Source organism: Erithacus rubecula (genome assembly GCF_903797595.1).
Source record: "Erithacus rubecula genome assembly, contig: SUPER_Z_unloc_2, whole genome shotgun sequence".
Lineage (NCBI taxonomy): Eukaryota > Metazoa > Chordata > Aves > Passeriformes > Muscicapidae > Erithacus > Erithacus rubecula.
In genome coordinates this window covers 6,336,470-6,356,899 of record NW_027635860.1, presented here as the reverse complement: position 1 = coordinate 6,356,899, position 20,430 = coordinate 6,336,470, and the positions used below count along the sequence as shown (strand labels likewise).

The 20,430-nt window shown below is 39.4% G+C and overlaps 1 protein-coding gene across 1 annotated transcript; it reads right to left on the bottom strand.

The window, feature by feature from the left end:
* Positions 1-3,024: 3,024 nt before the first annotated feature.
* LOC306814723 (fructose-1,6-bisphosphatase 1) lies at positions 3,025-13,363 on the bottom strand. The gene is made up of 7 exons (XM_079331078.1): positions 13,137-13,363; positions 10,556-10,718; positions 8,208-8,300; positions 7,038-7,181; positions 5,724-5,861; positions 4,393-4,512; positions 3,025-3,450 (listed from the first exon to the last, which is right to left on the bottom strand). Exons 1-7 carry the CDS (start codon positions 13,304-13,306, stop codon positions 3,259-3,261), a joined length of 1,020 nt encoding a protein of 339 aa, XP_079187204.1. The 5' UTR covers positions 13,307-13,363; the 3' UTR covers positions 3,025-3,258.
* Positions 13,364-20,430: the final 7,067 nt, after the last annotated feature.

Below are 20,430 nucleotides of genomic sequence, written 5' to 3'. Positions count from 1 at the left end.
AACAACAGGCAGGTTTTATACATCCTCTAAGGCAATGATGAATGAAGAAAGAAATCTTGAAGATTTCTCTTTCCTACTACAGTGATATAGTTAAATGTACAGTTAATGTTCACATCACAAGGCAAATGTCCCACAGCATGTTCTGCCTGGTTAGAAAATTTTGTTCTTTTGAACAGACTTTGTAGAAAAACAAAAATAATGTATGTAGGAAGCTTTGGTATAGCACAGAGTAGGATCAACAAAGGAAGAGGATAGGTTTCACATTATACATGCAAAAATATCTGCTGGCCTAAAGTACAACCATTACATTCTGCACATTATTTCATCATCGTGGCAGCTGCCAGCCTGACCTGTACTAAAATGCTTTTAGTGCAAACTCTTTCTGCTGTGTAGCTGGAATTGCATAAGCATACTGAATCAAATTAGTAAATAAGAAATGGGGTGGGGGTTGGCCAATGACATCTAACTTTTGTCAAAACATCACATGCAGCTCTTCTGTTGATTCCAAGTGATCTTTCAGACTGGTCAAAAAGACAAAGTTCACATCATTTTTTAACAGAAAGTTTGTTTTGGAGTTAGTGGGTCAAAGAGTGTTTTCTGAGCTAATAAGTCCACTATTTGCAGCTTTTTTTGTGTGTGTTTATGTGTGTGTGCGTGTGTATGTATGTGTAAAATCTGCAAATGTATTTTATAGGTACTGGATTATTTAGTATATATAAAGCACAGTGCTTTGAGCTTCTCAAATAGCAGTCCTTCAATAAGAAATTAACTTACACTATCATGTAAATAACACAGATTCTTCAACCAATCTTTCCATAAATATTGCAGTCAACATTACAGCAAAAAGAGAATTAAAACTTGGATAAAGGCACACAATTGGACTGCATGAAAGCTTTTGATAAATACTGGTTTTGATAAATACTGTGATCCCACTGAAACAGAATAACCCAAATGTTTATGTGGAACGATTAGGCTATATAAATAATTACCATTTTGGGGAGGTGGGGAGAAATCAGATTGTGTAAATGTGTGATGATTATCTACAAGCCTGAGAACCTCTCAGTACAAGGGGTTGGAATAGAATAGGAAGGTTAAAAAAAACCCACCTTAATTTGACAGATCTGGGAGATTTGCCGTCTAACATAAAGAGCTCTTGGGATTATTCACACTTGCACTGGTGTATGGGCCAGTCCTGGGCCTTAAAGGTGACACCTTTTCTAAGTGATATGAAATGTTAGTCACTTGGATGGCACCAGCTGAAACTGGAGCCAGTGACCTTTCACCAAAGGCCACAGCGCAGCCTCTGAGGAGGGCAGTGCATGGAACTGACACAGGGGCTGACAGCAGACACTGTGACAAACCCACCTGCTCTGCACTGACAGGCAGGGAGAGCTCTGGAAAGGGGATATGGAAGGAGATTACTAAGTGCTTCTCCCCGCTGATGGCTAGCCAGGGATGTTGTTCAAATGTGGGCTTACATATTACTGATTGGAAGATAAATACAGTCCATGATGGGTAAAATGCTAAGTATGAAATGTCAGCCTACGGGCAAAACCAAAACACAGAGAACTCACCCAGCAAACATGGACAGTATTGACTTTCCTCTTGTAACCTTTACATGCTGTCAGTATGGTGCATTAAAAATAGATATATGCAGTCCAGGATTCCTTTAAAGCTTAAGGGCAGAATACAGACAAGGAATTGTACTAGGCAAAAATCACTGCTGTGGATTCTGTCTGCCAAGTAATACTAAAAGACCACTGAGGCACTGTAGTCTAAACTGATGATTGCCAGCACTCTCACAGTCTTCTAAGGGTTCAGGTCCCTGAAAGTTGTCTCCACTAGCAAAGCCTCATCAGAATTAAGGTTTTCAGCAGAAACTAGGCCATTCAGGCCCTGACAGAAATGTCTTGCCCCCCATCAGTCTGGAGAACAGATGCATATATACAACTGTCTAAGGTTTGCCAGGATGCTTCCAAATGCCCCAGCATGACCTGTCAGAATGGGGGTCCCCAGGCTTTTATTTTCTGAGCCCTCACAGAGCATGTCCTTGCACCCTGGATTCCAGCTTCCCCATACTTCTCTGGTTTTACAGGAAGAACTGCGCTCAGCCAGGCTATCTGCACTGATCCATGCAAAGCCCTCAGGCAGGCAGGTTTGTAGCTCACAGCACCCCTACCTAGACAGGACCTCCCAGACCATGAACTGAGTCCATGTTCAGCAGCAGTCTACCCACAGCAACATCCATGTGATCCTTACTTCGAGTTTGGTGAAGGTAAGAGGGCAGTGAGAAATATCAAAGATTTGCTGATTTTAATTGATTCGAGAGCTGTATCCAGACAGTGCTGGACAGTCCATCTAGCTCCCAAGCACTAGTGTGCTCTTCCCAGCAGCATGCTCTGAGTAAGCATGTTAAATGTCAGTATGCTTTGGGGGGATCTTTGCACCTCCCTCCTGCTTGCACAGCAGAATCCTTTATGAAGGTAATCTCCAATCCCAAAATAATACAAAGAACATCTGGTGGAGGTTGCTAGCAATACACAAGTTCACGCTTTCATCAAGTAAGCAGGTTAATTTTTGGCAGAATCTGTGTATGTACAAGCTGTCTACACACACTCTTTAGCCATTAAAACCCCTCCACACTAACATGTCATTTTCCATCTTTGCTGGATCTAATAGAGTGGCAATCAGCAGTATTAACATCATGTGTCAGAATTAACCTACACTAATGCCTGTGTTTCACAAACATTAATTCTTCATCAGAGTAAACCCAGACAGAAGTAGAGTGAGCAACTTCTGGGGTGCAGACACTGGTCTAGGAAAGATCACTCGTTGTAAGAGGCTGCTGAGTCTTCTTCCCAAGATGCTTAAAAGAGGACAGAGCCAGCTGTACTGATGATAGTCTGTAACTTGTCTGAGAAAGATGAGTCTCTCCTCGCTAGATACTGAATGCAACATACACGTTGCATATGCAGCACATGTGGCTCTTCTGTAGCCACAAACCATAAATGAAAAAGAAAACATATTTTTCCATTGCTTTTATTTTTAATGTTTCCTTTAATACAATCTTTTAATACCTTTCATTGCACAATGCAATTGCACATAATTTCACTTTAAAAAAAATCTTATGAAAATATGGCTCATTTATTTTTTTGCTACAGAAGTCAGACAGCTCAATCTCACAGTACTGCAGCGCAATTTTTGGTTCAGCTGTAAGACATATTATCCCCTGTGCACAGTGAATCCAGCAAGCTTTCTTTACTTTGCTGAATGCTTCTTGACGATCTCGAGGTACTCCTTCACATCATCAGGAGACCCCAAGACAACAGGCACTCTTTGGTGGATATCCTCAGGCACTATATCTAGTACTGCTTGATGACCAGTTGTTGCTATTCCCCCAGCCTTCTCAATAACAAAAGCCATAGGGTTGCATTCGTAGAGCAGTCTCAGCTAGAAGACAAAAGTCAAAATGGCAGAAGTCAGGCCAGGCAATGCCAAAAGTAATGAAATGTAAATATAATTGGCATATGATTTTAAACAAATTATTTTTTTAAATGCTCTTTATTTCATAATAACATTGACTCAATAAAGAAATTGTGTGGATTTTTTCTTTTAAAACACAATGAATGCTGGATTTGCCCCATCTAAGCTTTCTCCATAGCTCATGTTTGCATTGTGCTATTTACAGAGAGATAAAGTTTGTATGTTAAGATTCAACTGTTAACAAGGCAGACCACAAAGAACTGTGTGAAAATAAAGAAAAACATGTGCTCTGAGCATGCTACTAGGTTTCTCTAATGAATAACTGTATCTTATCTGCAATCTGAAGCAATATTTTACGGAGAATTACAAAATAGACCAAAGGTCATTGCTGAATAAACAGTCCCCTTGCCAGCCCATAAGTGCGTGATCTTCCCTGACTGACCATTGTCCTGGCAGATGCAGCCAGGCATGGTTCCTCCAGATGAAGTCTTGGTACCACACACAAGATGCAGACAGTTTTCTCTTCAGCAGAGCTTCTCCCAACGGGCCAACTACATTTAGGCTTCTTATAAACTAGCTAGCAGAAATCTCAGGGTAATGTGGATTGCTTGCTTTGTGCTACTCGATTGGGACCAGCACCACCAGTTTTGGCTGACATGGTGCACGGAACCTTGTTTGAGAACAAGCTGGATATGTTTTCAGATAATGAGAAGTCACTGCAGTTGAAAGAGGTGAGCAGCAGCCCTAAAATATGCTGCTTGTGACAGTGTGCAAGGGATGGACATATTGCCCCACATATAAGAAATACAAGCTACCAAGTTACAAAACACAAGCTCTGTAACCAAAATATTGACCTTGATAGAATAGTGCAATGTCTACATGATGCAGTATTTTCTATAACTGGCTTACCTTTCCTTTGGGACTTTTGGAGTTAGCAGGATACAGGAAGATTCCTCCATACACCAGTGTGCGATGCACGTCTGCCACCATAGATCCTATGTACCTCCCACCATATGGTGAACTGCCATCCTACAGAAAAACATTCCAATAAAAGTAAATGTAGAGCACACCAGGTTAACCTTCCCCACATGCCTCTTTAGCAGACCTGATGTTTTTCATCTCCATATCATACTTCATTGGGAACAGCCAATGTAGTTTTGGAGAGTGTGTCAGTATCCTCTTCATTTGCTAACAAGCAAAATCCAAGGAAAAGGAGTGACAGAAGACTTTAGCATAGATGACCAACTGTGCCAACAACAGAAAATGTATCCCAGCTCTCTACTGGCTTTAATACTCGGAAAACACTGCATTTCCAGTAGCAAAAACTCAAATGCTAGGAATTGATATTGGGGTTTTGTCTTCTAGCAGAAAAAGAATTGAAGAGCAGAAGAAGTGATCTTTCCTACATCTTCCAACCATTTTTTCCAGCTTCTGCAACTTTTTGTTAAGAAAAGTAGTTGGCTTCTGATGTTATTTTCTTATTCTACTTCCTGAAGTACATTTTAATATCTACATAAACGATACCTTAAGCCTGGAAAGATAAGTGATAAAAGGCATCAATCTTCTTTCAAAGCAAGAACAGGAAGTCAGGAAGGTACACTAATACTTAACAATGGTGGGTATTCACATTTCACTGTCAGTGTGACAACTCCAGTGATTAAATGTGTAAGGCATGAGAACCTTTCATGGGCACTCCTTGGAGAGCTCTGGGCCTCCTGACACCAGGAAGCTGCACAACTACAAAGCAGACCTTGAAACTACACTAGATTTTCAACAGAGAGGCACCCCTCGGACACAGCTTGTGTTACACTGAGCAATGACCCCCTGCCATTTCCCCTGTGCTCTCCAGCTACTCAGATGTTGCAGTGCGGAAGCAGCAATAAAACGCACGTTGATCAAATTTCTTCATCACCAGACAAGATTTCCTCTCTACTTGATTACCAAATGCTCAGTTTTGCCTCTAGCACCATTACTCATGAAAAAGGATTCAAAAAAAGAAAAGAGGAAAAAAGTGAAAAATGCAAAAGAGGTGCAGTGCAGTATTGGAGAATGCTGAAATATCTGGTTATATCAACTGCTGCTCTCACTTGCAATCCTACGTCAAGTTATATTTTAAATAGACAGGAAAGGAAAACCAGCTCTGAACAGTGTATCAGAGGAGAATGAGCAATTGATCATAAAGCTGGAAATCGTAGATGGTGTTTGTCATCAGAAAGTTTATCTGAAACGGGGTCTTTTACCTCAGGGAATTTCTTCTTTTTGAGATACTCTGTGACAGCAGGATCAAAGTATTTAGCATAGCCTTCATTGAGACTGTAGATATTTCCCTTCTTTTTGATTTTCACATCTTTTTCCACCAAAATGAATTCTCCAATTGCCTAACAGTAAGAAAGAAAAACTATTTGTTAATAATAATTGCTTACTTATTTGCAAATTAAGGCAAAATTCAATAACATGTAATAAAAACTTACTACCACAGTCGAGTTTTAAAATAATTCAGTACCTACAAAAAAACAGCCTTTGCAGTCTACATGCAAGGTATTTTATCCATAAAACACAGACAAAGCATGAATCCTGTTATCATGCAAGCTTCCTCATACTACCAATCCAAACAACCTTTCTCTTCTATGACCAAAATACTACTTGTAAATTTGTTTATCTCCCCACTCTTTTGCTAGACTTCCAACAGTGTATATTTCAGAACTCTAAGGAGAATGCTGGCTGAACCAATGCATAAACATCTTCAAATAGCTACAGACACTCCAGGCTTTTTTTGCTTGGGCTAACTGGAAGCTTGTGACCAAGGGCTGGTCTATTTAGTTTTCTCTAAAATAAATTTCCAAGTTAGTGCTAAGAGTAAACAAAATAACATGCATGCTTGCTCAAAGTTGTATTTTACTTGAATAAAGTAAAATATACATGCATCTATTTAAGCTGCTACTAAACAGAGAGTATCAAGTTATACTTCCTGCAGCTTGACCACTGCAGATTATGAAAATTTAAGACTGGTAGGAGGCACACCCTGACTGAAACAGGCCACTAAAGCTGCGATCACTGCTATGATCAACATTATTTTGTTCTGAAACTCATGGTAAATGCATGCTAGAACGTCACATCACTCACACACATCACTTACTCTTTTTCACATCATCGTGGGATCTGAAAACACAGAAGAAGTTTAAATATTTATGCTCCTCTAGTTTACTAAGGTCCTAGCATTAAGGAAAAGACAAATAAGACTTAAAGAGTATTCTGTATTGCAGAAGACTGCTCGTTTTAAATATCACATGATTACACATGGTGTGAACTTGCTCTGCTGACTCAGCTGCCTTCCTGTTGTTGAGTCACACGTGGCACTGCTGCATTAGGCAGGTGGAATGCAAGTCTCAGGACATTATTGCTGGTGGGTTGTAAGTACAAGCACATTCATACTTCAATCCTTCATGCTACCTTGACAACTGCTCCTTTGGCTGATTTTCCTGGGACAAACAGCTCTTGGAGACTGTGCCTGGCAATGCCTAGTGCAGCAACAATGACAGAGAAGATAGTCTCACCGGGTCCAGCATGAAGCAGTTGACACCTCCAGCAGAAGTGGCCAGTACCAGCATGGTGGCACTGCCGTAGAGCGCGTAACCAGCTGCCACGAGATTACGCCCAGGCTGGAGAGCGTCCTTCCCAGAAGGCTCATCAGGAGACACCTACAACAAGAAAGAGCACACTCCATTTTACTGCATTCCTATTGCTGGTACATGCCTGGACTCTGGGATAAGGACAGTCTTCTACTCTATATCCATGCATGATGTGGCACAAATGTTTCCATGATCCCCAGCTGAGATTCCTACTGGATGCACTAACACAAATTATATATAGGATACAAACACATTGATCTAGAAATGCTCTTCTAACTAAGCCTAGCAGGAATGCAGGAAGCAGGAAAGGATTAAGGAGATAATGAAGAGCTATGTCCCTCCTTGCAGGTGACAATGAACACAGCTCAGAGGAAAATTCAGAGGCACAGTCGAAAAAAAAATGAAACATGACTCACAGAGTTCAAAGCTGATCCAAAGTACTTGGATTTTTTTTTTCTGTTTTCTTTTGCTTCACACAAAAATGAAGCTGAAAATACTACTTTGGGATATATGACAACTTACAAAAGATGATTAAAGTGGACAGTTGGGTGTGTTTTACCTTATTTACTTTTTCCCCCATGCTGTGACCTGTAAGTCTGGTATTTCAACCTCCTTCAGACAGGGTTTCTGCCTTTCAGAGTGAATTAGACACTTCAAATGCACATGACATGTTTCAGCTCTGGTTTGTTTTTGAAGCCTGTCCTCAGGCCAACAGGACTATTAACACTGAGAACAAGAAAACCTGAAAGCACATTCCCCAAGTAGATGACAACCACGTGGTATTTTGCCTCAACGCAAATATTTGTGAAACCTAAGACATGATCTTTTCCAAGGGGTAACCTCATTAGCTGGCTAATTAAATATCAGCTAGGCTTCCACGTATACATAGGTTCTTCTGCTTCGAAGAGACTAGTTCAAATTCTGACTAATTCAAATTCAAATCTATGTATCCGTGAACTAGATTTAACTTAAAGTTGGCCCTGAGTATCTTTCACAAACAAGTTTAGTTAAGATTTTATTGTTTTTCCATGCAATTTTATTTCGCCAAAAGCTGAACAATAATAGCTTTTCCTAATCTACATGAAAGAATTTTACCTTTCTGTAAATTGCAAAGATGGTCCCAATGGAAACAAGACAGTCAATGTTCGACGAACCATCTAGAGGGTCTATGCAGACTATGTATTTACCCTAGAAAATACAAAAGGTGGAACTAGATTAGTGACAGTTTTTATCCACTTCCTCAAAAAAAAAACCATTTCAGTAGGAAAATTTTCTCAGAGACTTACACAAGAATATAAGCTAAAATACCATTACAGATTAAAAGGAACCAAATTCAAATGTCAGTAATTCATTGGCCCAAATTTCATTCTTGATTACAACTGTGATTTGAGCCAAACAAGAAACTGAGGAACCTTTAAAGCACATAGCAGATGGCAACACAGGAAAAGTGAAGTTTTCTCATATACTTTTAAATATGAAGAAAAAAGGGGGAATACTTTTATCGATTTAGTTTCATCTGTGCAATTGAAGACAATCATCCCATATCCACCATCTAGCCTGGGTTGCACTTTCAGCCTTTGGTTAAAAAACATGTCTTTCTGAATAATAAGGAAAAAACCCAAAATTAAGATTAGCCTTTTTCATGTAGAGCTAAAAACTGTATTTTACCTCTGCCTATAGAGGTATTATAAAGCTCTTTAATGGCTGCCATGCCTGAACTATACATTTTCCTTTACCTGTGCTCTGAAATGGTCAGTTACTACCTTAGCCAGAGTGATCTTACTCTGGGTTTTGGGGAGTCAAAAAAAGAAATCTCTGCCTTATTACTGGATTAAGGAATCCTGCAGATATAGGATATTAACAGTACAGGGGGAAAAGTGGAATTAACTGTTATTTTTAAAAATTTTGTTCCCCCATCATTTTATTCATAGTTGTCTTGTGTTACTACAGTGTTTATTTGCTTTTCATTTGATTTTATCCTGCAGAAACTTAAATTTAAGTTCAGCAATGCTCTACTCTGCAAGTAGAATTCCTGATATGCATTGATCAAAACACTGTATTGGTTCACTTTCAGTTTAGAAAAGCATTAACATTCAGAATCCCTCAGTGATCCTTGAGAATATTCGTTCAGATCTAAGGAAATCCAATGCCTGTTGGGTTGTTGTTGTTCTCTTTAAAGAGCCAAGCAGCTATTAGTTGCTATAAAGTTGTTTATTGCAAAGGCACATCAATCTTGATAGGTAGAGAGTCACAAGCATTAAAGTCCATGCTAAAAGTTTTCGGCCTATAGTCCTAAACAGAAGTAAAATCCCAAATAGAAGTAGAAGCTGCTCCTGTTGAGGCCCCAGGTGGGCTGATGTTGCTGTGGCAGCTCCAATTTTCTTTGGGAAATGGTGATGTCAGTGAGGAGAGAAGAAAAGCAAGAGAGAGCAAGAGCATATCTCTCCCCAGTGCATAGATTCTTATACACAAATTACCCAATAAGCTAAAAACACAAACCCGAAACATTTCTTCTTAACCTATTAGGATTCTAGTTTCTTAGCACTTCAGGTTACATATAAACCATGCATATGGTCTATCTTGTTCTATCTAAAAAATGTAAGCAATATTCTTCCTATAGTTTTACTACGTCTAAAACTATGTTCTTGGAGACTTCATGTTTTCTACTCTGGTATCTAGGACTATGTTTTTCAGCCTTCACTAGAAGTTGCTGATCTCTCTCTGAGGAACTCAGAAAGGTGTCTGCTTTTCTGACTCCAACAAATGTCTAGAAAATCAATTTTGAAGATTTCTCAACAGGGAGAGAGAACTGCTTAAACAAAGCAAACCTTATTACACTTTGCAAATTATGTTTTTGCTGCTCAGTTTTACTAAACTTTTACTCAGATTATTACATGATCAGACCAAAATATTAGCTGTGAAATAGGAACTATCCCATAATAAGTGCATGCAGGCTTGTGAATGTAAAGAAAAATAAATGCAAAAAATACTTTTGTTTCATTGTTGCTAAGCCTTTCATAGGCTTCAAGGAGAATTTTCAAGAATTAAAGACCTCTAAATTTGACCAGCAGGGAACAGCTCATCAGTGTCCTACTCAAAAAGTGACATTTCAGAAGGGCTTGACTGACTCAGAGCATAGTTCCAGAGATCAGATGGGGATGAATGAAATGTTTTCTACATAAAAAGGTGGAAGAAAAAGGTGGGGAGGAACAGCACATAAAAAAAAAAAAAACAACAAACATTAGTCTGGAGAGCAGAAATGACAGAAAGAACAAATGCTGACTAACACTGTCCCCACCCATCACCTCCACCTTCATTTGCCAATTTAGGAAAGTACCTGTTTTCTGAAACTTTTAACTCAGATTTACATTTTTAGATGTAGAGCAGTACACCTTTATAGGCTGATGTGAAGTCAAGTAGGGAGAATTTTTAAAGTTACTAACCTGTTTTTCAGTTTCCACTATCACAGCATCTTTGTTTTCTTCAGACACGATAACACATGTACTGAAGGATGACTTGAGCATGTTAATCACCAGGTCATTGGAGAGAATATCCAGCTTTTTGACTTGATCTCCAGTCACATTGGTAGACCCAGCAATCCCATAGCTAGAGTAATTGTAAGAGAGAACATTTAATAGGAATGGAGCACTGCACCTTCTAAAATATTCTGTAAACACTCCTGTAAATATACAGGGCTTTCAAATGACACCTCAGCTCTCTAAACCTGTTTTTATTTACTGCCTAGTGAATTCTGGCTGAGACATGTTACCATTAGACGTGTTTGCATACCTAGAAGTTGCTGAGAAATACAAAACAATGAATGGTCCTTCAATAGTTTGTGAACTATACTTAAACACAGCCAGACTGGGCTGTGAAGGCTGAGTTACAACTGTGCTTTTCAATGAGATCTTAAGACCTACATATTATTCCTGAATCCTAGGCTCTGTACACCCTAAAAGCTAAGAATTGATTAGAAAATTTTATGCTTTAAAGCTATATTAATATATATTTAAAAAAATATGAATATATATGTGAATCTGACACTAGTTATCCTATATCCTCTGTATGTAATATACTCCTGACTAGCAATATGATGTGCAAATTGCTGCAAAAAGTCTGTTCACAGATAAATCAACCTATTTATGGTTTAACGGTTTCAGTTTTGATTCAAAGTAGTAAATGTTTCCTTGTGAAAAGAATGGAAAAATACAAATAAAAAAGACAAAATGCTGCAGGCTAACCAGAATCAAACCATCTGGCATACAGAAATACCAGGAGACCTTATGATAGGTGACTTTGATTTTTGCATTTTGTAAGAATGCCAAACAGAGAAAGGGGAAGTTTAGCTCACAGAAGGCAAAAATGACAGCCACCTCAGCACACATTCAGATGGCTCTTATGTATTTCAGCTACAATTCATTGATTAGGCTGAACACTGGTATTTCAGGTTTTATGTAATAACACCGAACACACCACTTTAGCAATGCATTGCGCTTCTTCAGTTTAATGCATAAGATAAAGACCTGGCATAACTGTTTTTTTCTCACTCTGCTAAAATGACTTGAATCTTTTTCTACAACTGTGAAAGTGCTTTTAGAAAAAAATATACTTTGAATCTCATGCTTATGAGTAGAGGCACAGCAGCAGAACAGCTTCTGCACCTCACATTTTGGGGACTCCTGGGAGGGGAAGACAAGGTGCCAGGATTGGAGCCTGGGAAAGGTCTGCATGTCTTCTACAGCTGTTCTGCATCAGCCCTGCTGAGCAGCACTAAGCATCTAGTTGAGTCTGAGGGTGGTGCGAAGAAATGGACTGCAGCGATCCCTACTTGTTCCCATTCCCTGACAGGAAAGCAAAATCTCACCACTACTTATAAAATGCAATCCCATAGCAGATGCTCTGCTCAAGGAGGCTTATGAGTCCAAAGCCTGCTACCCCAGCACTGATGGAGAGCTAAACCCACTGGGCAGGGGATCATAAGGCAAGTCTGTGGGCACAGACAGCAAACCTGTGGGCAGCTGCCAACACACAGATATGTAAGACACAAGAGAAATAGGGCCTTAAGGTTACAAATCAGATTACAGCTAGGAAACCCTGGTCTTTATTGATAGATATAGGAGGCATATTAAAGGGATAACACGTAACTATTCAAAATTACCACAGTTACATGCAATCTGAAGTCAAAATGGAAAATTAATTCAAACATACATAAAGTGGAGGATTTTTGCCTTTTTTGTTATTATATTTTCCTTCCATGGTCTGTAGAAGAAAATTAATTTTCTCTTTCCAGCATTTTCCATTAAGTAGTGAAGTAGCCCATGTCTAAAGCCTTGATCAGCCCACAACTGGGCGTATGGAGAATATGTAAAACTTTTAGGAGGATCAGTTGCCTACAAGCAGCTTCAGTTGTTTCACATTTCAAGAGTTCCAAATTCCTTCTAATACATCTCCAAAACAACATCCCTTTTACTGGATGACTACAGACACTACTGTTCCTAACCTGCTCGCTTTCTAAACACTTTAGATATCCAAAGTTTCATATAGAAACTCTAGCTGCTATGATACACTATGAAAACAAAACCACTCTGAATTTTATTCAACACCTCAAAGCATAAAATGGTGCTTTGATATTAAGCAATGTGCAGTAAGCAATAATTCAGCCATATTTTGCCAGGCTTTGCCTTTCAGCATATTTGGTCTTTTGGCTTCAGGCATCCACACCTGCAGAAAGTATTCATGAAGTTCTATTATTCATTTCTCAAAGACTGGATGCCTTATACTATTGAAAAGTCATATGGCACGCATCACTTGAAAAAAAAAAAAAAAATCAAGAAACCAAGACACTAAAGGAGTTATCTTCAGCTCTGTGCAAGAGGATGGGTTGATGCAACCCCACTCACAGGCTTTTCTGGTGAAAGAAACACCCGTTCCCATCCTCATCCCGCTACCCACCACCCCGGGGGCAGCAGGACGCCCTGGACCCGCGGGGACGCGGGCAGGTGCGGAGCGCATCCCGGGACTCACAGGTTGGCAATGCCCGCTTTACGGACGGCGGTGGAGATGGCTTTGATGGCCGTGCAGAGCGAGTTGAGGAGCTGCGTGAACTCCCCGGTGCCCTTGGCCCGCCTGCCTTCCTCCATCACGAAGCGGGTCATGGTGATGACATTGGTGTCGAAGGTGGAGCGGTCCGTCATGGTGGCGGCGTGGCGAGTGCGGCGGCGACGGCGAGCACGGCCACTTGCCTCGGCGGGGCGGGGCGGGGACAGCCCGGGGACAGCCCCGCGACAGCCCCGCCACCCTCCGCCCCACCCACACGGTAAAATATCCGCGGAGGAAAACCCCCGCCGCACCTCTTTTTCTTTTTTTTTTTTCTCTCTCTTTTTTTTTTTTTTTTTTTTTTTTTTTTTTTTTTTTTTTTTTTTTTTTTCCCTAATTGTGCAGGGAGAGGCGAGGGAAGGATGCTGTGGGCTTTCGTTATGCGGGCGGCACAGGGCGGCGATGGACGCACAGCTGCTCCTAGTTCTTAGTGTTTGCAGGGGTCGCACTTCAATGCTGACGGTCCTGAAATTGTGCCCCAAAATTCAGAAGTCAGCTTGGTTTCACCACTTGATTACAAAACTCTGTGTGCCATTGTAGATTACAGCGACCTGCACACGACTTACAGAGCAAGGTTAGTATTTTCTGCTGCTCAGGAATGACTCTTCAGTCTCTCATCCTGACTCTTCAGTACAGGAAAACCACATATTCAGTAACCGTTTCCATCAAGTATTAACTTTCTCAGTTAACAGAGATCATGTTAACCCCACGTGTCCCAGCCTTGCCCAACACCATAAAAAAGCTGCAAGAAAACAGCCCCTGGCAGCTGGACCCAATGAGACTTTTCAAACAGACTCTCCAAACCTGTTCAGTAGAAAGACATAGGCTGAGTCCCACTTCAAAAGCTAAAAGTTAATGCACCTCACTCAACAAATACTGTAAGGGAATCTAGACCCTCCTGAATCTAATTTCTTTTGGTTCTAGACTTTCTGATTTTGCAGCAAAATCAAGCAATATGTTTTGCTGCTTATGTTTGATCAGAAAAATCCAAGCACTAGTAAAGGAAACCAGCTTCACCCAACACTTGACCTTAGATACATGCTTTGACACAATAATTTGACAAACACAAACCTGAATACGAGTGTTCTACTCAGATTTGTTGTACTAGTTATTATTTTATATTCATGTTATCTAAGAAGATGGATATTTTTTAAAAATTGATTATTTTTTAGTGGAATACATTCATGACTTGAATAAGCACAGTCTTGAATTCTAAGTTGAAGCTGCAGATTGAAATAATTCCAAATAGTGTAAAACACAGGGCAAAAGTCTTTTTTACAAGATGCATGTCTTTGCGTATACACACATTCTACCTGCATGCAAAGCACACTGCATATATATGCACTAAATACTTCAAAGGTATGCATAAATGTCTTCTACTGAAAGTGTAAACAACTTTGGCCTACTTTACCCATGCCCAGTATTACAGACATTCCTGAAGACATTAGATATGAGTAGTTGTAATGCTCTTCTCTTATTTCAGTCTTTGGCAAGTGGTCAACAGTATCATAAAAAGTGGTTGGCACAGTATCATAAAAATGTTCTGTTAAAGGCAGGTGGATTTGGGAAAATTATAAAACATGGAAGTTAGCCCATTCTTTAAGGGCAAGCAATGCTCTACAACCATCTAGAGCAGCTACTGCAGTCTCCATAGTAGAGTACAACAAATATGAAGACCCAATAAAATTTTGGATGAATGCACTGAAACTGGGTAGCAGCAAGTAGGCAGAACAGCCCGGGAATGTATGACTTATGGTAACAAACTACAGAGTCTTGATTAGGGACAATTTGCCTTAAATGTGAAGACTCTAACAAGTACATCAGTAATCTGCAGGAAGAGTTGTACTTCAATATAAAATAGTCAAGATCAGTTCAAAATACTTCTAAGGTTTTGATATCTATGCCTGAGGATAACTAACCTTCTTACAGAGAAGATATATTGTCCTTGAGTTGTTAATGGGATTTTATCTCAGAACTTTTGTGGTTTGGGAGATGAGTTTTACTCCTTCATTCCCACTATGGAAGCTAGGTAAAAACAAATACTGTGAACTGAAATTGAAATAATTTGAAAGGATGCTGGTTTAATACAAGTCAATCCAAATGTGCAAATGTGCATTTTCTACTGTGGGGAAGGAGAATTATTTTCATCTTGTCCTTAATGTCCTTAATCTTCTGTATTTGAAGCAATTCAGTAGAACACTGAACACATTTAACATAGAACAATCCACCTCCACATGCCTGGCCTTTGAATGTATGCATACATTGATCATTTCTGGAATTCTACTATTAGTAAAGAAAGCTGATATGACATTAATTAATTAATATCAAATGGTTGAGGGTAGACAAGCCATGCAGCCCTACAGCAACCATGCTGTTTGGTAACTATAAAACTAGTGTGAGATTAAAAGTAGGCTTTACATGTTGTGAACCTTTGGCTTAAGGAAACAGTAGTTAAACATTTATTGAAAATGAATCTCTGGATTTGAGAAGGTCAGTCAGTACTGGTTGATTTAACATTGCTGAAACTGTTCACTTCTGCACAGAAGAAAACAGGGACTTGTTTGCGCACAGATGACGTCAACTAGACACGGTTCACAACAGTTTTAGAACTGCAAGATTACAAATCCATGTAACAATTTTGAAACAAGCTTTTCTCCCAGCACATAGAATCCCAATTGAGCAAACACAGATGAGAAATCCTTCATTATAAAGGTTGCCTCTTGTAAATTCAAATGACATCCAAAAAGGCAATAGGAGTGAAACCCCTTCACAAAGGACTTCTTTTTTTCACCTGAAGTAAGAGTGTTCGTGTGGGAAAACCAGCTTTCAGTCCCACTTTTGCTAACAAAGAACTTCCTTTGTGCAGGAGTCTCACATTGGCAGAAGTTTTGTGCTGGATGGGTGGATGGAATGTAAGATCAGGCAAGTTACACTGAGATCATCTGCAAGGCAATGTCACTCCACCAGAGCAGATGCTCTCTGCTCTGTGATGACATGATGACTAGGACTGGAGTAGTTTCAAGGGGAGGAATGAGGCAGATCCTGGCTGCTGCAAGAGATGGATCAGGGTGAAAAGGGGAACTGCATACATGAAATCAGGAAGATTTCTAGATGTACAATCAATATTTCCCCTTCTTTGCTTCAGAAAGTGCTTCTTTCACCCATGCGAATTTCCTGTGCGAGAAAGGGTCCACACACAGCAAATGTAATAGAACATTGATTTACAATTGTGATAGCAAAGCACTTCACCTCTCTGGACACAGGTGAAATACAACAAGTGGCAAAAGCTGAGGTTTAAATGTAAGTAATTACAAGTACAAATTGGCTAAAAGGCAATTTCTTTGTGTAGTAGATGTAAAAGGGACTTCATTTGATATTATGTATTACAGTGCTATGAGTAAGAAGAGAGATGAACTATGAGGTTGATATTAATGTATGTTAAGGGATTTTTTCCTGTGCCTGGTGCCCTCTTGTGGGAATGGGAACATGTCACCATTTCAGTGTGTCACCAGCTCCTGTGAGAATATCTCTGCAGTTTTCTGGAGGAGGACAAAGCATTTAATATGCAGGCAGTAGATCCTGGAAAGGAAGTCTGTATGGCTCTGAAATACAGATATTGAACCACAAGTTTTAAATCTCTGTAATTTTTTACTTATCCACAAGATTCTACCAGACGAATAAAACAAAGGTATTAAATGTAAGTTATTGCACTTGCTATCACTTCTCACCTTGTAAAATGCATAAACTAAAAGTATTTTAAGTAATCACACCATGTCTATGTAAAGAAAAAAATAAATTTAAAAACCTAAACCAAACCAAACAAAAAAAAACCAACAAAAAACCCAACCGAACAACCCCAAAAAACTCCAGAAAGGAATCCCAAAACCACAGTTAAAATCAGAGATTTCAGTGCTGAGAGATGAGATTTTAAAACAATGCAAAGAAGTTAATTAAAGTGGAGTTATAATTATATAGTTATAAAAGTTCCCTTTGCAGAAATAAATAATTTCTGTCAATTCTGAGTGACATGATGTCATGATTACATGACAAAATCTGTCAATGTAAAAACCAACTGGATAAACTATATATATATTTATATATATATTTCTTTTCTTTTCTTTTCTTTTGGTTTGTTTTGTTTTTTGTTTTTTTACATTTAAGCTGTAAACCTTCAAAATTTAAGGTTGATGGAGGAAGAACATTTGGTATAAATGGTCAAACTCCATTCTCAAACCCTAACCATAGGTTACATTGCTGGAAGACATTTTCCAATAATGTCCTTGCAGATTTATTTGCTATGTTAAATAACTATTTATATTATATTATATATATATATTTATATTTTCAAGTATAATCTGTCTAGGTTTTTCAGATCCTGTTCTTCAGGAGGCATTACATAGTGTCACAGAGGTTCAGAGGTCCAACTCATCATTTTTTAGCTATGGTAATTTTAAGTGTACATGATTCAATTCAGAATTGCCTGACAATCCATGTTAATCAGCACAACTAAAACTGCCTTCCTACATAAAAGTCCAGAAGAGTGGTTGGCTTTTCCAGGTTTATTAACAATGTGAGGAGGGTCTGATCTGAACACTTCTAGTAGTGATATACATACTATGAAGCATGATGCAGAAATGCAACATAATGTCCACAAAAGACATGTCTTGTCTAAGTGATGAACAATATGGCCAACAAATGAATGAGTGAGAGTTTAGATGGCCATTCCCTGTTCATCTTTATCATAAGCATTCTGTTCTATGCCTGAAGTACAGTCAATAAACCTATTTAAAATTACTGACAACTATTACATTTTAAAAATTCATTTTATCTATAGTTTGCATAGTATACCACAGCTTCTGAATTCTGAATAAGTATTAGCTAATCTTTATAATCACATTGTGATGTAAGGAAGCTGATAAAGTGAGAAGAACTGGACGTTGCAATCTTAATTAAGCAAGTGCCACTTTATTGCTCTCTTCTAATCCCAATATACAGTTTCTCTACTCCTGCAGGAGATCATGAAACCTTTTATTGGTAGAAACCTTCTTGCATGAAGCAAATATGTGGACTTTTCTACTTTCCATTGGTTTCAGAGTTCTTTGGCATTCATCTATTACCTTTAGCTCCCTTGTTGCACCCCTTATTTTCTTGTTCAGCCACAGCTGCTCTTCTTATCTCTCTTTCAAGATAACTTTAAGGGCAAAGCTATGGGCCTAGCTCAAGGTCATAAAAATGTTAATATCCCTTTCCAAGCTTGTTCACTATATGTCCATTTTCCTCTAAAAATATTCTCACAGTAAAGAAAATCAAAGGAAAAAACTTTATCCTGTGCCACAGAGAAAAATTTTGACCGCATGAAAAGCTGACTGGCTACTTTGGGAATTCACTCAATTTGAGAAAGAATGAAGGAAAATGGGATAATGATGTATTTAACTCAAATATACAAGAATTGCATTTGGGTATATTTTCTTTTGTTCTACTAACTTGATATTTCTTTGGTGATACAACTGTGAACAGTGTAGAGGAAAGTGCAGAAGGGACATACCAAGCACATACAGGGCCAGCTCTGGAGAACTGTAAAGAAAATTGAACTCATACAGCTAGGATGCTACTGCAAGTTGGTATGACTTTAAAAACATGATAGGTGGGTAAAAAGAATACTTTAACTTGCTAAAGAGTCCATTTGATTGTGATAGGATTAATAAACAGTAGCTCAAAATCCTCTTACATTAGCTAGTTATTAGGATAACTGTAAAATCCAGTTCTAAAGTCAGATTTTATCTTAAAATTTGCCATCATTGCTGCAAGTAGTCTTTCCTTACTGATGGCAGTAGAAGCAAAGCATTTCCTTTGACAACTAGAGTATCAGACATGTATGGCCATTTTGTGCTTTCTGTGTACAGCCTTTAGCATGTGAGGGATGTGAATCTTGGTGACTGTGCAATACAGAAAAGGCAGTCATCACTCTTGCTTGAGATGAACATTGAGCAACTTTGTCTTGTCATTATATGCTTTTTGTTCTTATCAAATGATCTATTGTGATTCACCCCTTCATGAGTACATGTACAGGTTTAAATGAAAAGCATAATTTTTAAGACCACTCAAGATTCAATGTGGAAGGGTTGTATAGGCTAAACTTCAGCCCTTGCCTTGCATGGTGACAGTATCAGTTCATCACATGACACAAGGCTGGTATCCAAAACACAGGATGTGTCAAGACATGAAGAACTCAATCAACTAGATGGCAGTGTCAGAATCAGGCCTTTGACCACTGGGGAAAATTTTTCCATTTGCTCAAGCTCCTGCATCCAGGTGTACTGGTTCCCATTTGATTTTAGAATGTAGGTATGAGAGCTGAGGGGCATATCTAGCTCAGGGTTCACCTCCTGCAGTAGCAGCTAGAGGTGCTGCTTAGAAAAAGGCATGAGCCTGGCCTGCACACTTTCCCTTCCTACTCCTTCCTTACATGTGTGGACTGGTGCCCTAGAAAGTGCATCCCTATTGCTGTGGTCCAGCTATTTTTGTGAGCAATAACTAAATAGGAAACCATAACCTAAACACTAGTGCATTGCAAAATATGGCTCTGCCACCCTAGGAGCCTGTTAGATTATAAGGCAGGGTTATCCCTTCCTGTGAGTCTGAGGAAAGCAGCATGAACACAGGGAGAAGGCAACGAGGATACCAAGAATATGGCTGAAGAAGCAGGTTTTTTTAGTGTGACTCAGAGGAGATCACAGAATCAGAGAACAATTTGGGTTGGAAGGGACCACAGTGGGACATGTGATGCAACCTACCTGCCCAAGCAGGGTTATCCCAGAGCACATGGCACAGGATTGTTTCTAGATGTTCTGAATATCCTCACTGAAGGAGATTCCACAACCTCTCAGGGCAATCACCATAACATGGCATCAGAAGAGAAATGAAATCAGGCCTTCAGTCACAGACACTTCATTTGTGAGCAAGTCACTTGGTTTATGGCCCGCTTGCCCAAGGCAAAGAGGCTGTGCAGTACCAAGGCTCTGCCATCAGATGGCAATGCTTATTTAGGACAAACTACTCAGAACCTGGCAGCCTGGCAGCTCTCCAGGGCAGAAGGGGCTGGTCTGGGCAGTTTCACGTGTCTCTCCCTTGGAAAGAGGGAGCGAAGCTTTTAGCAGTAATGGTGACCAAGTAAATGGAACCAAAAGGTCAGCTCTCTCTATCTATACCAGAAGACAAGAGA

Coding starts and splice junctions, on each gene's coding strand:
- LOC306814723 (XM_079331078.1), bottom strand. CDS start 13,306: ATGACGGACCGCTCCACCTTCGACACCAATGTCATCACCATGACCCGC. Junction 7,182..8,207: donor TCTTTGCAATTTACAGAAAG/GTAAAATTCTTT, acceptor TTCTTGTTGTAG/GTGTCTCCTGATGAGCCTTC. Junction 4,513..5,723: donor AAAAGAAGAAATTCCCTGAG/GTAAAAGACCCC, acceptor GTTTTTCTGTAG/GATGGCAGTTCACCATATGG.